General features: G+C 35.0%; 1 protein-coding gene across 2 annotated transcripts in view; it reads right to left on the bottom strand.

The window, feature by feature from the left end:
• The window catches only part of LOC111059816, a 380452-nt gene that overhangs the window by 245653 nt on the left and 120845 nt on the right, over nucleotides 1-13954 (bottom strand). For both annotated transcript variants that reach the window (XM_039435597.1, XM_039435598.1), the window contains 2 exons: nucleotides 13543-13671; nucleotides 11757-11925 (listed from right to left, as the gene is read on the bottom strand). In XM_039435597.1, the coding sequence (XP_039291531.1) occupies nucleotides 11757-11925; nucleotides 13543-13671 (298 nt within the window). The remainder of the gene's footprint in view (nucleotides 1-11756; nucleotides 11926-13542; nucleotides 13672-13954) is intronic.

The following is a 13954-nucleotide window of genomic DNA, read 5'->3' as shown; positions in this document are numbered from 1 at the left end:
TGAAACTTTTACAGATATCAGACTTGTGGCAGTTGATAGAGCTTATCAATGAATATTCTAGGTATGAATTTGATCAAAATCAGTGGAGCTGTTTTCGAGAAAATCGCGAAGAACCCTGTTTTTTACAACATTCTAGCCGCCATCTTGAATTGCATTCGATTGAAATTATTCGTGTTCGATCCTTATATTGTAAGGAACTCAAGTCCCAAATTTCAAGTAATTCATTAATTAAGAGATGATATTATATAGTGTACACCGACATACACACACACACACACACACACACACACACACGCGCGCTTCCAAATTTCAAGTAATTCCGTTAATTAAGTGATGATATTATATAGTGTACACCGACACACACACACACACACACACACGCGCGCGCGCGCGCACGCATGCACGCACGTGCGCACACATGGTGAATGGATTTTGTAAAAATATGATCGTGAAGTAAGATACGTTTGTTTCAAAAAATCAAGAAATATGCAATGTTCCCCTTATTTTCACAGTCTCGACAGTTTTTCGATAATAAACAGTCATGCAAGATAGATTTAAGGCAGCGTTGCTCATAGAGCATGTAATCTTCTTTCATTTGAGACTAATCGCAAATTTCTATCATATGTCTTACTCGTTTCAGAGACTATTGAATAACAATATAATTGCAGAAAAAATGAGAAGAAAAAAATGATCATTTTTTCAATTGACTGTAACTTTTGAACGGTATTGAAATTGGAAAAACGATTTAAGGGAGCAAAAACAGGAGAAATTCTCTACAACCTTGACTACTTCTTGAATTCCTCATCTGGAGTGTTTTACAAGATGCGTATCTTGGATATGCGAGACTGAAAATGATCATCACAAATTTCTTGCATATTCAAAGTTGCATATCTTGTGAAACACTTCAGATGGAAGATCCAAAAAGTAGTCATGGTTGTAGAGAATTTTCTCCTCATTTGAATCCCATAGATCGTTTCTCTGATACCGTTCAAAAGTTACAGAAAATTGAAAAAAATGATTATTTTTATTTTCTCATTTTTTCTGCGTTTTCACTGTTATTCAAGAGTCTCTGAGACGAGTGAGATACATGATGGAAATTTGCGATTGGTCTCATATGGAAGAAAATTACATGCTCTATGAGCAACGTTGCCTTAAATCCATCTTGCATGACTGTTTATTATCGAAAAACTGTCGAGACTGTGAAAATGAGGAGAATATCGCAAATTTCTTGATTTTTTTTGAAACAAACATATCTTACCTCACGATCATATTTTCACGAAAATCATTCATTCACATGAAAGAGGAGATTCTGTTATTCAAATTTAGAGCAAGTACCATTTTGTATCATTCCGGGTTACCGAGATACACAGTTTTGAATATAGAAATTGGCCATTTTTCTGTGTATTGGACTAAAATACACTGGAGGAGAATTTTTTTTTAATCAAATTTTAATTATGATACATGATTTTCAACCGCTTTCACGAGCTGAGAAGAATGAGCAGTAGTACGAGGAGATCTGATCATTCTGTCGAAAGCTTTAAGTGTTTAAAGTTTTGGTCCTTGACGTATTGTTATGATGTACCCTCCCCCCCACCACTAGGAAATACTGAAATTAAATGTTTCTAACGGGTGATTCCCATAGAAAATAACTCTCGTGAGATGGTTTCAGCCGAAATATGTATTTCTTTGTTAGGAATTCTTGAAAAGGTATTGTATAATGAAAAATTTGGCTGTAGTACATGATTTTCTATTTTGGGTGTATTCCCCCTACCACTACTACTAAATTCTGAAATTTCTGAGGAGTCCTGTTCACAATGAATTGTTCTTTCACGTGATGTGTGGTTTTTCATCTATACTGGAAAAAAATCCAAGTTGTATAGGGGAGAAGTGGTAGGTTTGCATAATTTTGAAAACCCCTTGGAAAATACCCTTTTTTTGAAAATTCGTAGCTCCGGAACCAAAAATGGTAGAATCCTGCACGACCACTCAATTCATTGGAAATTTTATTATTTCAAATTTTGTCAAAAATGATTTTTCTCCAAAAACTCGAAGTTTTCGAGATTAAATGGGAAAAAAAGTCCGAAATTTCAGTGGTTTGGGGGTGAAGCCGCCCTCTGGCGTATCAGCAAATTTTAGATTCGAATTCAGCGTCCCAAAATACATGAACAACCGTTGAGAAAAACTCTTTCGGGGCTGTTTCCTGAGAAACGACCATTTGACTGGACTAATTATTGTAGAACATTTTGTTGTGAATTTCATATTTCAAATATTGATAATTCACTATATAATTTTTAAAATTTGAAAAATATAAAGTAATAGACCAGCATAATTCATAGAAATTATTTATAAGAAGATATCATCCAGAGAAAAAGTGTCAAGGATGAGAAGATAAGATTAATACCTCTAGCAAAATATTAAAGAATAAATTAAAATGAAAGATTCCTGTGATTTAGGTTTAACATTATTTGATATCGTTCATGAATTTTTGTTGCACTTTCTATTCATTGATGATAATCAAAGTATGAGAATTATTCTTATTGAATTGAAATTTAAAATATTTTTTCAAGAAAACCACAGGAATGAAATAGTAGCCTTTTATTCATGCTATATCATGTTTTCATTCAATTATATTTGAAAATAGATTTCTGAATAGCTGTTGTGGTCAATTTATAGAATTAAAAGAGTTCGCGGGTGGTGTAATGCTGCCATCTGGTGGCGGTTTTTGGAGTTGATCTCCTTTGAGCCCCTTTTCGCGATAACTTGGTGCCAAAGGAACATATTTGCTTAATTGGAGTTCATATGAATTGCAAAATTGTAGTTAGAATACTGTCTTTGGTAATAAACATTGGAATGAGTCAACATTTGAGTAAAGAGAACTTGCTGCAAGTCTATACAGAGCGTTGTGTAGTTTGGATTTATACCATATTCTGACAGCTGTTTATACGCACTGTCTGCTTTCATATGATGCAAACTAGATTTTTCTTGTATCTTTTTACGTTCATTATCATTCTGTAGATGCCAAAACAAGTTTTGCGAATAGTTGATCACACAATTTGCAAGTATCTGACCTAGGAGACCCAAATCTTAAATTGAATTCCAATTAAAAATCTTCCTGTACAAACTGTATGTAGCTGGTTGATTATATTTTTCTTCGGAGAGCCTATGCATCTTCTTCAATGACAAGTCTATACTTAGATTATTCTTAGTTGACACATTTCGACTGTGATGATTTTCTGTAAGAGGGAAGCTCCTTATGTGCTCCCTAATTAGGTCTCTAATATTGTTATCTACAGCATGGGGTAGATTTAAATGTCTACCTCGTTGATCACGTGGTGTTGTTTCTTCAGCCTTCAGTTTAGCCTGAAGAACTCGAATACGTTTTACACTGATAAAGAATACATGTAATAAAGTTGCACGGCATACTGGCTTGTTATTAATTCTGAAATCAAAACCTGCTAGTTTATGAGATGTTGCGACAGTCTTTCCAGGTCTCCTGATTTTCACATCACGAAGATCAATGAACTTCTAAAGGAAAAGTTGTTGTTCATTGTAGCTCAACTGATAAAACCGTTTATGAAGTTCATGAACACTATCAAGTGAAAGATTCCTACAACCTGTCTTTTTACACGATTAATCACAAGCTGCAGCCCTCGTTGGAGGTTTTTTTCCTGCTATTACTTTCCCTTTTCCACGTTTATCAGTATATTCTTGACCAGAATTGCGAAGAAATTTTTGTTTTTTATCCTTCCACTGAGTGACGTTCAATGATCGTTTCTTCCCACTATACAGATTTTCAACATCTCTTCGTGACATATCCATCTTGAGTTGCTAGTCACAAATTAAACTTTAAACTAAAACTTCAAACTAATTAAAATACAACATAACCACGCACTAGATCCATCAGTTTGGACTGCAACACAGCACCATAATAAGCCATAACCTAGAACTTCCATCAATGCTGTCTCCAGCTGTTGGTGGACTCGAAAAAATAAACATAGGCCGTTCTTCCACTGGACATTTTCAATTTATGCATTGCCCTGAGCTCTGTTGGATACTTTTGTAACTAATATCTCTACAGTCGATAGAAAACATAACAAAGGCCATTATTCCACCAAAAAACAGGATTCATGAAAATTCGAACATAGGCCCTTCTTCCAGACACCCATTCCATCTGGCTAAATGGATATGGCGATCGAAGCGAGCCAGACAGCTAGTAATATAATATCACAGAATAGATACAGAATGGAAACTTGTAATCAAACGCCTATCTTACCAATGCTTTTTACATGACCCCAATACTAAACACGTCACGTGACCTTGGGAAGTTCCAATCCTGGTTTTCTGATTGGCTCGTGGCAGTGAATGAGATCAATTGATCCGGATCATTAAAGTGATCCGAACCTACTATCAATACTATTACAATGCGGCGCTTCCTAACAAGATGGCGGATTTTGGCGTCAGGGTATAGCCAAGTTTACGTACTGTATGTATACTGTGATAATATTCCCAGGAATAGCTCTGATTGAAGTAGCAGTGCCCAATCAATGTTTCCGCGATAAATGCATTTCAATCTTCAACTTAATGCAAGCTGACAAAATTATTAATTTAGTTACCAGAACAACTGTTTTGAAGAGGTACTCTCTCTAGATTATAGTTCTATATTAATAATTAACATATGGTATGGACATTTCAATCATAAATTAAGTTATTGGAATAAAAAGAATTATACATGCTAAAAGACAAATTTTAAACCCTTGAAAATCATCCTTAGAGTTAAAATATCGCCAAAAGACTTTTTAGTGCGCCTCTAAAGGGCCAAATGCACATACCTACTAAATTTGAAGATTTTTGGTCCGTAGATTTTTTAGTTCTGCGAGTGAGTGAGTGAGTGAGTCAGTCAGTCAGTCAGTGAGTGAATGCCATTTCGCTTTTATATATATATAGAGACTAGCAGGGCACCCGTGCTTCGCTACGGGAATTAAAAGATAAGATTATTTTTGTGAAACATTCATAATCCAAGTTCTAAGAAAATTGTTATAATCGTTTTTGAGATTAGGCCACAACTTGACATGAAAATTATTGAGTCAGATTATTTGAATAATTAATTGATGTGTTGGAATTGCTCTGTAGAATAGTAGTACAATTATTGCAGAGAGTTTTGAAGAATATTGGGCGGGGCTTAAGAGTCGACCTTGAATTTATTCATTGGCAATAAATATTTCCCATTGACAGTTATCAAATTAGTAGTGATCATGTTATTTTTGCTTTTGCTTGATGCAATTGAAGATTGAATTCCAAATTTAGTTGATTCGGAATTTTATGACTCTCGTATCCATGGATCTTTTGCTTATTCTGAAATTTTTGGCATAGCATGACGCTTAATTTTCGTTTCACTTATTCAAAAAATATGTGGGAGCAGCCAATTCACTGATTCTTTCTTTCATGGAAGTCCATTCATACAATAGAGTCTACTCATAATAGATCTCAAACAACATTTCTCGTGGCTGATTCCTCATGTCCTAAATTTATTATCATAAATATTAAAGTGGGTTGAATTTGCATAAATCTTAATAGAGTTTATTCAATCACTTTGATTTTTGACTACCATTATATGATTTCTTTCTTTGATCTCAGCTTGAAACCAAAAGCTTAGGGATGAAAATTTGGATGTAAACTGACATATAACTCAATCTAATTTCTATCTAAAATATCGGGGCACCGAGCTTCGCTTGTTATCTATTTATTGATAAACAGAACACAATTATTAGAAATGATTGTGGAAGGACTAACAGGCACAGCCCAAAACTGTTTTTTCCCCGAATTTTTATTTATACACTATGAATAGTCCAAAAAGTAGGTTATGTTCCATACACTTGAATTCAGATCCAATTTCAATCCAAGCATTTGAAAACAGAAAAGTTCTGATTTAGATTGTTAACAGACCAAATTGAATAACAAAAAACACTCACTAATCATTTAAAACTGTAAAATAATGATTAACTTTCAAAATTATGATATAGGCCTACTCCACTTTAGGATGATATACCATGTCATCTCAACAAATCAGATTATTTTGATCAAGTCGATTAAAATTTCTAGATTCAACAGCTGGACATAATTCTACCTCTCTCCTACACAGGCACTCTCATCTTCTGTTATACGACGAAATTATCATCTGTTTTTCCAAGAATGAATAATTATTATCATTTTCATGTCCTTCAGCGAGTTTCTCAGGGATGAGACCTAGTGCGATCGATTTTCTATATCATAAATCCACTATGTTCAAAATTTCGCGAAAATCGTTGAAGCTGTTTTCGAGATCCGTTGGACATACATAACCATATAACCATATACAGAAATTGCTCTCTTAATATAATAGGATTGACAACTTTAGTTTTGAGATCTATCAATATCAATAGGTTTTGAATGAAAAAGACTAAGAAATTGTCAAAAAACCACTGATTTATTTATAATTAGAAAGACCGGTTTATCAGAGATTGACAATGGTGTAATAACCATAACCGGTCTTTCTAATTATCAATAAATCCGTGGCTTTTTGACAATTTCTTAGTCTTTTTCATTCAATATGAAAACCACTACAATTTACAATGAGTACAAAACTGTAAAACTGTTGTACATGAGTACAATTTACAATATCAACTTCTCAACTACACAAAAAATCAATAGGTTTGTCTTGTGTCATGTAATGACATCATGAGAGGAAATAGGAGCAGCTGATGGAATATAATGTTTTTTTTTTCTATTTAGTTTGTAGCTAATTTTAAAACATGAAAATATCAGGCCCAGTAGCACAAAAGCATGTTCAATTTCAATCAGGATTAAATTTCATGAGAATTATTCAGAGAAGGGTTTTTTCTAATAGAAGGCTTCTCTGATTGGTTCTCGTGGTATTTAGTCCGGATTATGAATTAACAGACAGTGCAACTGTCTCTCTTAATGCCATGGCCGCGTACAAACATAGAGCAATAGAGAACCAATACAACAGAAGCTGAAGAAATCAGCCGCATTTCTATTACCTCACAATAAACATTAGATTACATTCAACTACCATATGTTTAGAGAGATCGATTTTAAATTTCTTTTGCTATAATCTGGTCACTTTCTGAATCTATTCTTCCAGATGTTCCATGAATACTGTAATTTTTTAGATTAATTAGATTGCCAAATTTGTTGACTCAATTATAGCTATTGTAATCTTTTTCATTTGCACACAATCTCTCACGTTTTCAACAGATTATGGAAACTCTTTCCTGATCAGCTGCGAATTGATGGACCAATCCTCTCTCAAGGAACTCCAGCGAATTTTCCCAGAGTTAAGACCTGTTCCAAAATAATGTTTTTTGTCGCAAACCCACTATATTCCTGATTCAATAAAAATCGTTAGAGCCGTTTCGAGATCCATCCGACATACATACATATCCACAAACACACATATTCAAACAGAAATTGCTCTCGAAGTATAATTGACTTCAATGATTATGATTTCATTCAATGAGAGCTTATTTCACATACAGGCCCGGCCCCAGGGGTGGGCGGACCGGGCGGCCGCACAGGGCGGCAGGTTATGGGGGCGGCAAATTTAAAGGAATGGAAAATTTTAAAATACAAATAATAAATTCATAATATCAAATGTTAATGGTAAAATTATATAAGAAGCTTTTCAACCTCAAGCTAATGAAGACTTTTCTAAGATCAACAATGTCCCAGGAACGTCTGAGTGGTCTAGCGAACATAAAATAGTTCAGTCCCCAGATCTTGAAGAAAAGGTCAGACGAGTTCTACTTAATTAAACAGGTGTGTTAAACACACTTGTAGAAATTGTAGTTCTAATTACTTAGCAAGTTAAGTAGGCCTAATACTATGTTGCAGTCTTCGTCTTAAGGCTGTGCAAAGGCTAAAAATAAACTTTCTTGTACTGGTGATATTTTTCAAAGTTTTTCGATTTTTACCGGTATTTATATCAAAATGAAAAAGTTTACTTAGGAAAATATTTTCTTCCAATCATTACTTTTTGAGATATGAACGCCTAAAGTTTAAATTTTTGGGACAGGACATTTCAAATTCGGTACGAGATAAATTCTTCTTGGTATTGTTGATTGAATAAAACAAGAAAATTTTGAACCATTTTCTAAAAATATAAATTTTTGAAAAAGTTATTCAATTTACAAAAAAAAAAACTCAACTAAACACTATTTTTGGTCATTTTTAGTAAATTGAATAACTTTCTCAAAAATTGATATTTTCTGAAAATTTTTGTTTTACTAAATCAAAAATACCAAGAAGAATTTATCCTTTGAATTTTATGGATTCATCTCGTACCGAATTTGAAATGTTCTGTCCCGAAAATTTAAATTTTAGGCGCTCATGTCTCAGAAAGTAATGATTGAAAAAAAAATGTTTTCCTAAGAAAACTTTTTCATTTTGATAGCTTGATCCTTAAGCGATCCTTGATCGCGTGTCCATCGCGTGTCCTCGCGCGCCTCTCCACTAGGAAATACTGAAATGAAGTGCAACTAACGGGTGATTCTCATAGAACATAATCTCATGAGCTTATATCATTGTGGTAAATATCAATGTGAGGACAATATAGATGGTGATGATGGTTGAAGCTAAAAATGAGGTGTTTTTCACAATACAATGAGCATTGTTGTCAAGTGTACCTGGAAATCTATATGAGATAGAGCGCTCTACCTAGTCTCAGATTTTAGAGCACAAAACTACGCCCAGAGAGATTTTGAATTTTACATCCAGATTGCAATCGGGATATATTGTTGATCAAATACTAAATATGATCAAAATTGATTTTTTTTTCTTAAAATATCACTCATATTTGGAAAATCATAACTCAGTACTCATTGGAGATAGAGAGTTCCGAATGATCTCATTTCATTCATAATTTTATGATCATAAAAAAGGCAATGCAAATTTTTCTGTCTTATCACTGATTTTACCGGAAATAGCTGAAAACTGAACTTAAAATACGAAATTCTTGGGCCACTCTGTATTAGCATAAGGGAATTTTAAATGGAGAATTTGGTTCTGGACTTCTCTTATGTATCCAAATAAAATATTAAAAAATCAGAACTACGATATAAATTGCAAGCAAACCCCCATTTTTATGTCTATATTGACTGGATTTTACTGTTCCCCAATATTTATATTTGTCAAATATTTGTTTAAATGTCAATAAATATTGATAAACATAATATTTTAGAGTTTACTGAAACTGTGATGTCGGATCACAGCGGAGACACAATAGTAACGCTGGTTACACACTGGGCGGTTTCTGCCGCGGCGGCGAAACTGCCGTCGCCACCTCGAAAAAAAGTTGAGCTTACACATTCAGCGGAAAAAATACAGCCAAAAATCGAGCGGAAAAATTACCGCCACGTATGATCAGTAGCCGAAATAATTCTTGTAGTTCTTAATCGCAAATGTGTTGTGACTTCTCTGTTTCATGAGTGTTCAGTTAATTGTATTTTGCACATTTTTCAAAAGTATATATTATTAAGTGTTTAACTTAAAATAGAAAGGCAACAGCTTTTACCACTTTTGTTGTACCGTCGAAGGAAAAGAATACAGCAGAGAAATCGCCTTGCTTGGATTCATTGAAATGAACGTTTTTATTAAATCGACAGCGATATACAACATATTACAGTTTTTTCCTTGTCATCCAGAGTTTCAAAATCCCCCCTAATCTCCATACACACTTCCTCCCACGCATTCCTTGTTGCATCTCGATCCTTGAATATGTCGAGGGTTTTGTCCCACAAAACTGGCCTCTGTTCTACAAATGAGATTAACAACTCATTGTCTTTCAACTTACTCATTTTCTCACACTCGTCAACCACAAACACTTAGAACAATAAATAAATGTTATAGACAACTTACAAACTTTACAACAAGACACAAATTGAAAGGCTGATTTTCAAAGACCTCTGACTTGGAGCAACTGGGAAAGACGACTGATCAGCGGCGACGGTAGACAACCGCCAAATGTGTTAACGCCCATTTGGTCACTGCGTAGACAAGAGCGGCAGAAACACCGCCAGCCGCTGTGGCAGTGGACGGCTGCACAGCTGCCGCCAACGGCAATATAGCCGCGCGGCGTTTCTGCCGCCCAGTGTGTAAGCTTCCATTCAAGTCCATAGACTACTGCTCGAACGGCGGCGACGGCGAAATTACCACCCCGGCAGGAACCGCCCAATATGTAACTGGCGTTAGGCGATAGCTCAAGGAGGGGTGGAACCCGGGATTAACAATTATTAAAGACGGGCTACTTGCGGGGGGGGCGGCAGTTGCCGATCTCGCCCAGGGCGGCAAAGTCCCTAGGGCCGTGCCTGTTCACATAGTAATAACAGCTGGCATCAAAAGCAAAAATGTCAAACATGATTGAAATTGAAACATTTGCAATCATTAACATTATTATCTTCATCTGATCTAAAGTAACCAAATTATAGTAATATTCACATCAATGTGTCAGCATTGTTTGAATGGGGAGCATTGATGCTATTAATGAGAAATACTGACAGTCAACGAACTGTTATGCATATTCTCTAATATTTTCAGAACAAACAATCGATGTTTGGGAATAATTGATTCATGGGAAAAGCGCCTTACTTCTATGGAAGATATTTTTACATTAGGAAGAGCAACAACAGCTATTTGGCCGTTTTAATAAATAACCCCTTTCTTTCGCCCAAGTTATATTTTGGCCGAATTTCCTCATTCTTTGCAAATAGATTCCACAACGGACACTTCTGAAGTTCTAAGAATACCCTCCATATATCATAGTGAATTATTAAAATGTAATCGAAACTGTTTAAGCAGTTTTCGCAATGTCGGATATACAAACAAAATTAGTCTTGATAGAATAGGATGAATTGATTGAAGCAACTCCAGTCATAAAAGTTTGTTTTAGAAAAATAAAAATCTATTCTCCAAGGTATAGCTCCGATTGGAATAGCAGTGCCCTATCAATTTGTTCTCGTTGAATGCATTTTAATCAGTTCTTAAACTTGGTGCCAACCCAAAGACATTTTAAAGATGCATAGACTCACATGCAGCGCTAGTGTCGTACTTGGAATTGAAATCCGCCATTGAGGGGGCAACCCATAAGATTATTACAGACCAATGCCACCAATGCCTTTGTGATCTATAGTATTACAAATATATATATAGATATAATATCTCGTGCTAAAATACCCCAATGGCGGCCTTCAATTTCAAGTAAGAGCTATCATTGGGAAGGCATAGGCATTGTGGGTCTATATCTCTTTAAGGTCTTTGTGCCAACCTAATGAAGTCATCTCAACTTGATGCCAACCTGACAAAATAATTAATTTGGTTACCATTAGTCAACAACTGTTTTGAAGAGGTACTCTCTCTAGACTATAGTTCTATAGTAACATATGATATTGACATTTCAATTATATTAAGAGATTGGGAGAAGAAGAATATACATGCTAGAAGACGAACTTTACACCCTTAAAAAACACCCTTAAAGTTGAAATATCGCCAAAAGATTTCTTAGTGAGCACCTAGGACGTATGAGGAAGCTATATTTCAAGTTTTGTTGCAATCCATCCTGTAGTTTTCCAGAAATCGTGATCAGTGAGTCAGTGAGATGAGAATTCTATAGTTACTTTTGTCAATGCAATTATTTCGTTTGTGACAATAAAACATTCTTGATTATTGATTGTTGAGTTTCAAATGAGAACGTTCCTGATACTCACAGAATTTTTGCAAAGAAGGATCTCCGTGCTTGCGGATCTATAGATATTTGATCCACCTTTCTCTCGTACAATCATTGACGATATTACACCGTTGTCATATATTTTTGCCTTCACAATAGTTCTAAAAGAATCGATCTTATTCTCATACAGCCTTGATGCACTGGAACACCTTTCAACAGAAGCATTCAACGCCTTGAAATTTCACACCTCAATGCACATGAAATTTCGCTTGGAACTCACTGGAGATTTAGGACCGGTCACCAAGCTCGGGATTTAGCCAAGTACTGGACTTTAAACAGCTGGAGTCAGAAAATTGGCTTTCTAAAACAGGGCGTAGTCGCAGTCCACTTTTGAATTAAATTTCGAAAAACTGGAAAATCTAAAAAAAATAAAAAAATGAGAATATAATGTAAAGTTTCAGCTATTTTTGATTATTCAGGAATGTTTTATTTCATCAGGGAGAAACGTTTCCGATCATAGAAATGAGAAAAAAAAGATTATCATTAAAATCTGGTGTGGCTCACTCACACAACTTTCCTTGCCGTTATGAGAATTTCCATTATAATTTAAAATCAATTAGCTGACGAGATCATTTCTGCTATCTCTTCCAGTGAATAACTTAATAGAATCAACCAAGGAACCTAGAATACATTCTAGGTACATTAGAATCAACAGCAGTTGTCTCTCTCATTAAGTTTGCATTTGAATAATCACATTTTCTCAAATTCCAAGCTTATTTTCAATATCAGGTGGAAATGTTACTGAACATTAATTGTAGAGATTTCCATGCTTAATCTTTCCCAAAATGTTTCGTTCAAATTGCATCTGAAGCCTGATAATTGGAAATCCAAAATCAAACTTTGCATAGATGGGGCGAAACTTCTGGATTTTCTACAGATATGGGACTTGTGGCAGTTGATGGACTTATCAATGACTGTTTTGGGTATACGTTTGATCAAAATCGTTGAAGCCGTTTTTGAGAAAATCGCGTTTTTGACACCATTTTCGTCATTTAAGCCGCCATTTTGAATTGCATTTGATTGAAATTGTTCGTGTGTCGGATCCTTATAGTTTAAGGACTCAAAGTTTAAAATTTCATGTCATTCCGTTAATTGGCAGGTGAGATATCGTGCACACAGACATACATACACTCATACACCACACACATACACATACACACACACACACACACACACACACACACACACACAACACACACACACACACACACACACACACACACACACACACACACATATATATATATATATACAGACCAATACCCAGAAACCAATCTTTGGACTCAGGAGACCTTGAAACGTATAGAAATTTAGAAATTGGGGCTACCTTAATTTTTTTGGAAAGCAATATTTTCCTTACCAGGGCAAGGAAAGTAAAAACCACGAATGCGCCCCACACACACACATATATATATATATATATATATAATATATATATATATATATATATATATATATATACAGACCAATACCCAGAAACCAATCTTTGGACTCAGGAGACCTTGAAACGTATAGAAATTTAGAAATTGGGGCTACCTTAATTTTTTTGGAAAGCAATATTTTCCTTACCAGGGCAAGGAAAGTAAAAACCACGAATGCGCCCCGTATTGAAAAGCCAATTTTCTGACTCCAGCTGTTTAAAGTCCAGAATTTAGCTAAATCCTGAGCTTGGAAACCGACCCTTAGTGATTTTGACAATATTAAGTCATTTCCTTCCAATAACTTTCCTACATTTTTCTAATTCACATGACGTATTCAGAACTCACGTGACAGTTTCGGATTGTGAGTCTTCAAGTGCAGGTTCTGATACAAATTGACCCACTCGCAAGTCGATTCCTTGTGAGCCAATCAGAGAGCGGTAGTATGTTGTCGGCGTCAACGAGTATGCAATGTCTCTGCAAGCAATAATAAATACACTCAATTTCCTGTCTTCCTGTCAACTATTATTCACCGACATTATACAATATACAATCTACTCATTCAAAGTAGAGCTTATCTTGCTACCTTCGAGTGTGACAAGTGAGTTTTCAGGTATGATGAAAAAGGTCTACTTATAAATATAATATAAATATCAGTACCATTTTTGAATGAAAATGGCATTAGTAGCCAAAATATATTGTGATGGAATAATTTTAAAAGGGTACTCAGTTTTATATTTTCATTTATATGACGAAAAAG

Source organism: Nilaparvata lugens, chromosome 9 (genome assembly GCF_014356525.2).
Source record: "Nilaparvata lugens isolate BPH chromosome 9, ASM1435652v1, whole genome shotgun sequence".
Lineage (NCBI taxonomy): Eukaryota > Metazoa > Arthropoda > Insecta > Hemiptera > Delphacidae > Nilaparvata > Nilaparvata lugens.
This window is presented reverse-complemented; position numbering and strand designations above follow the sequence as displayed.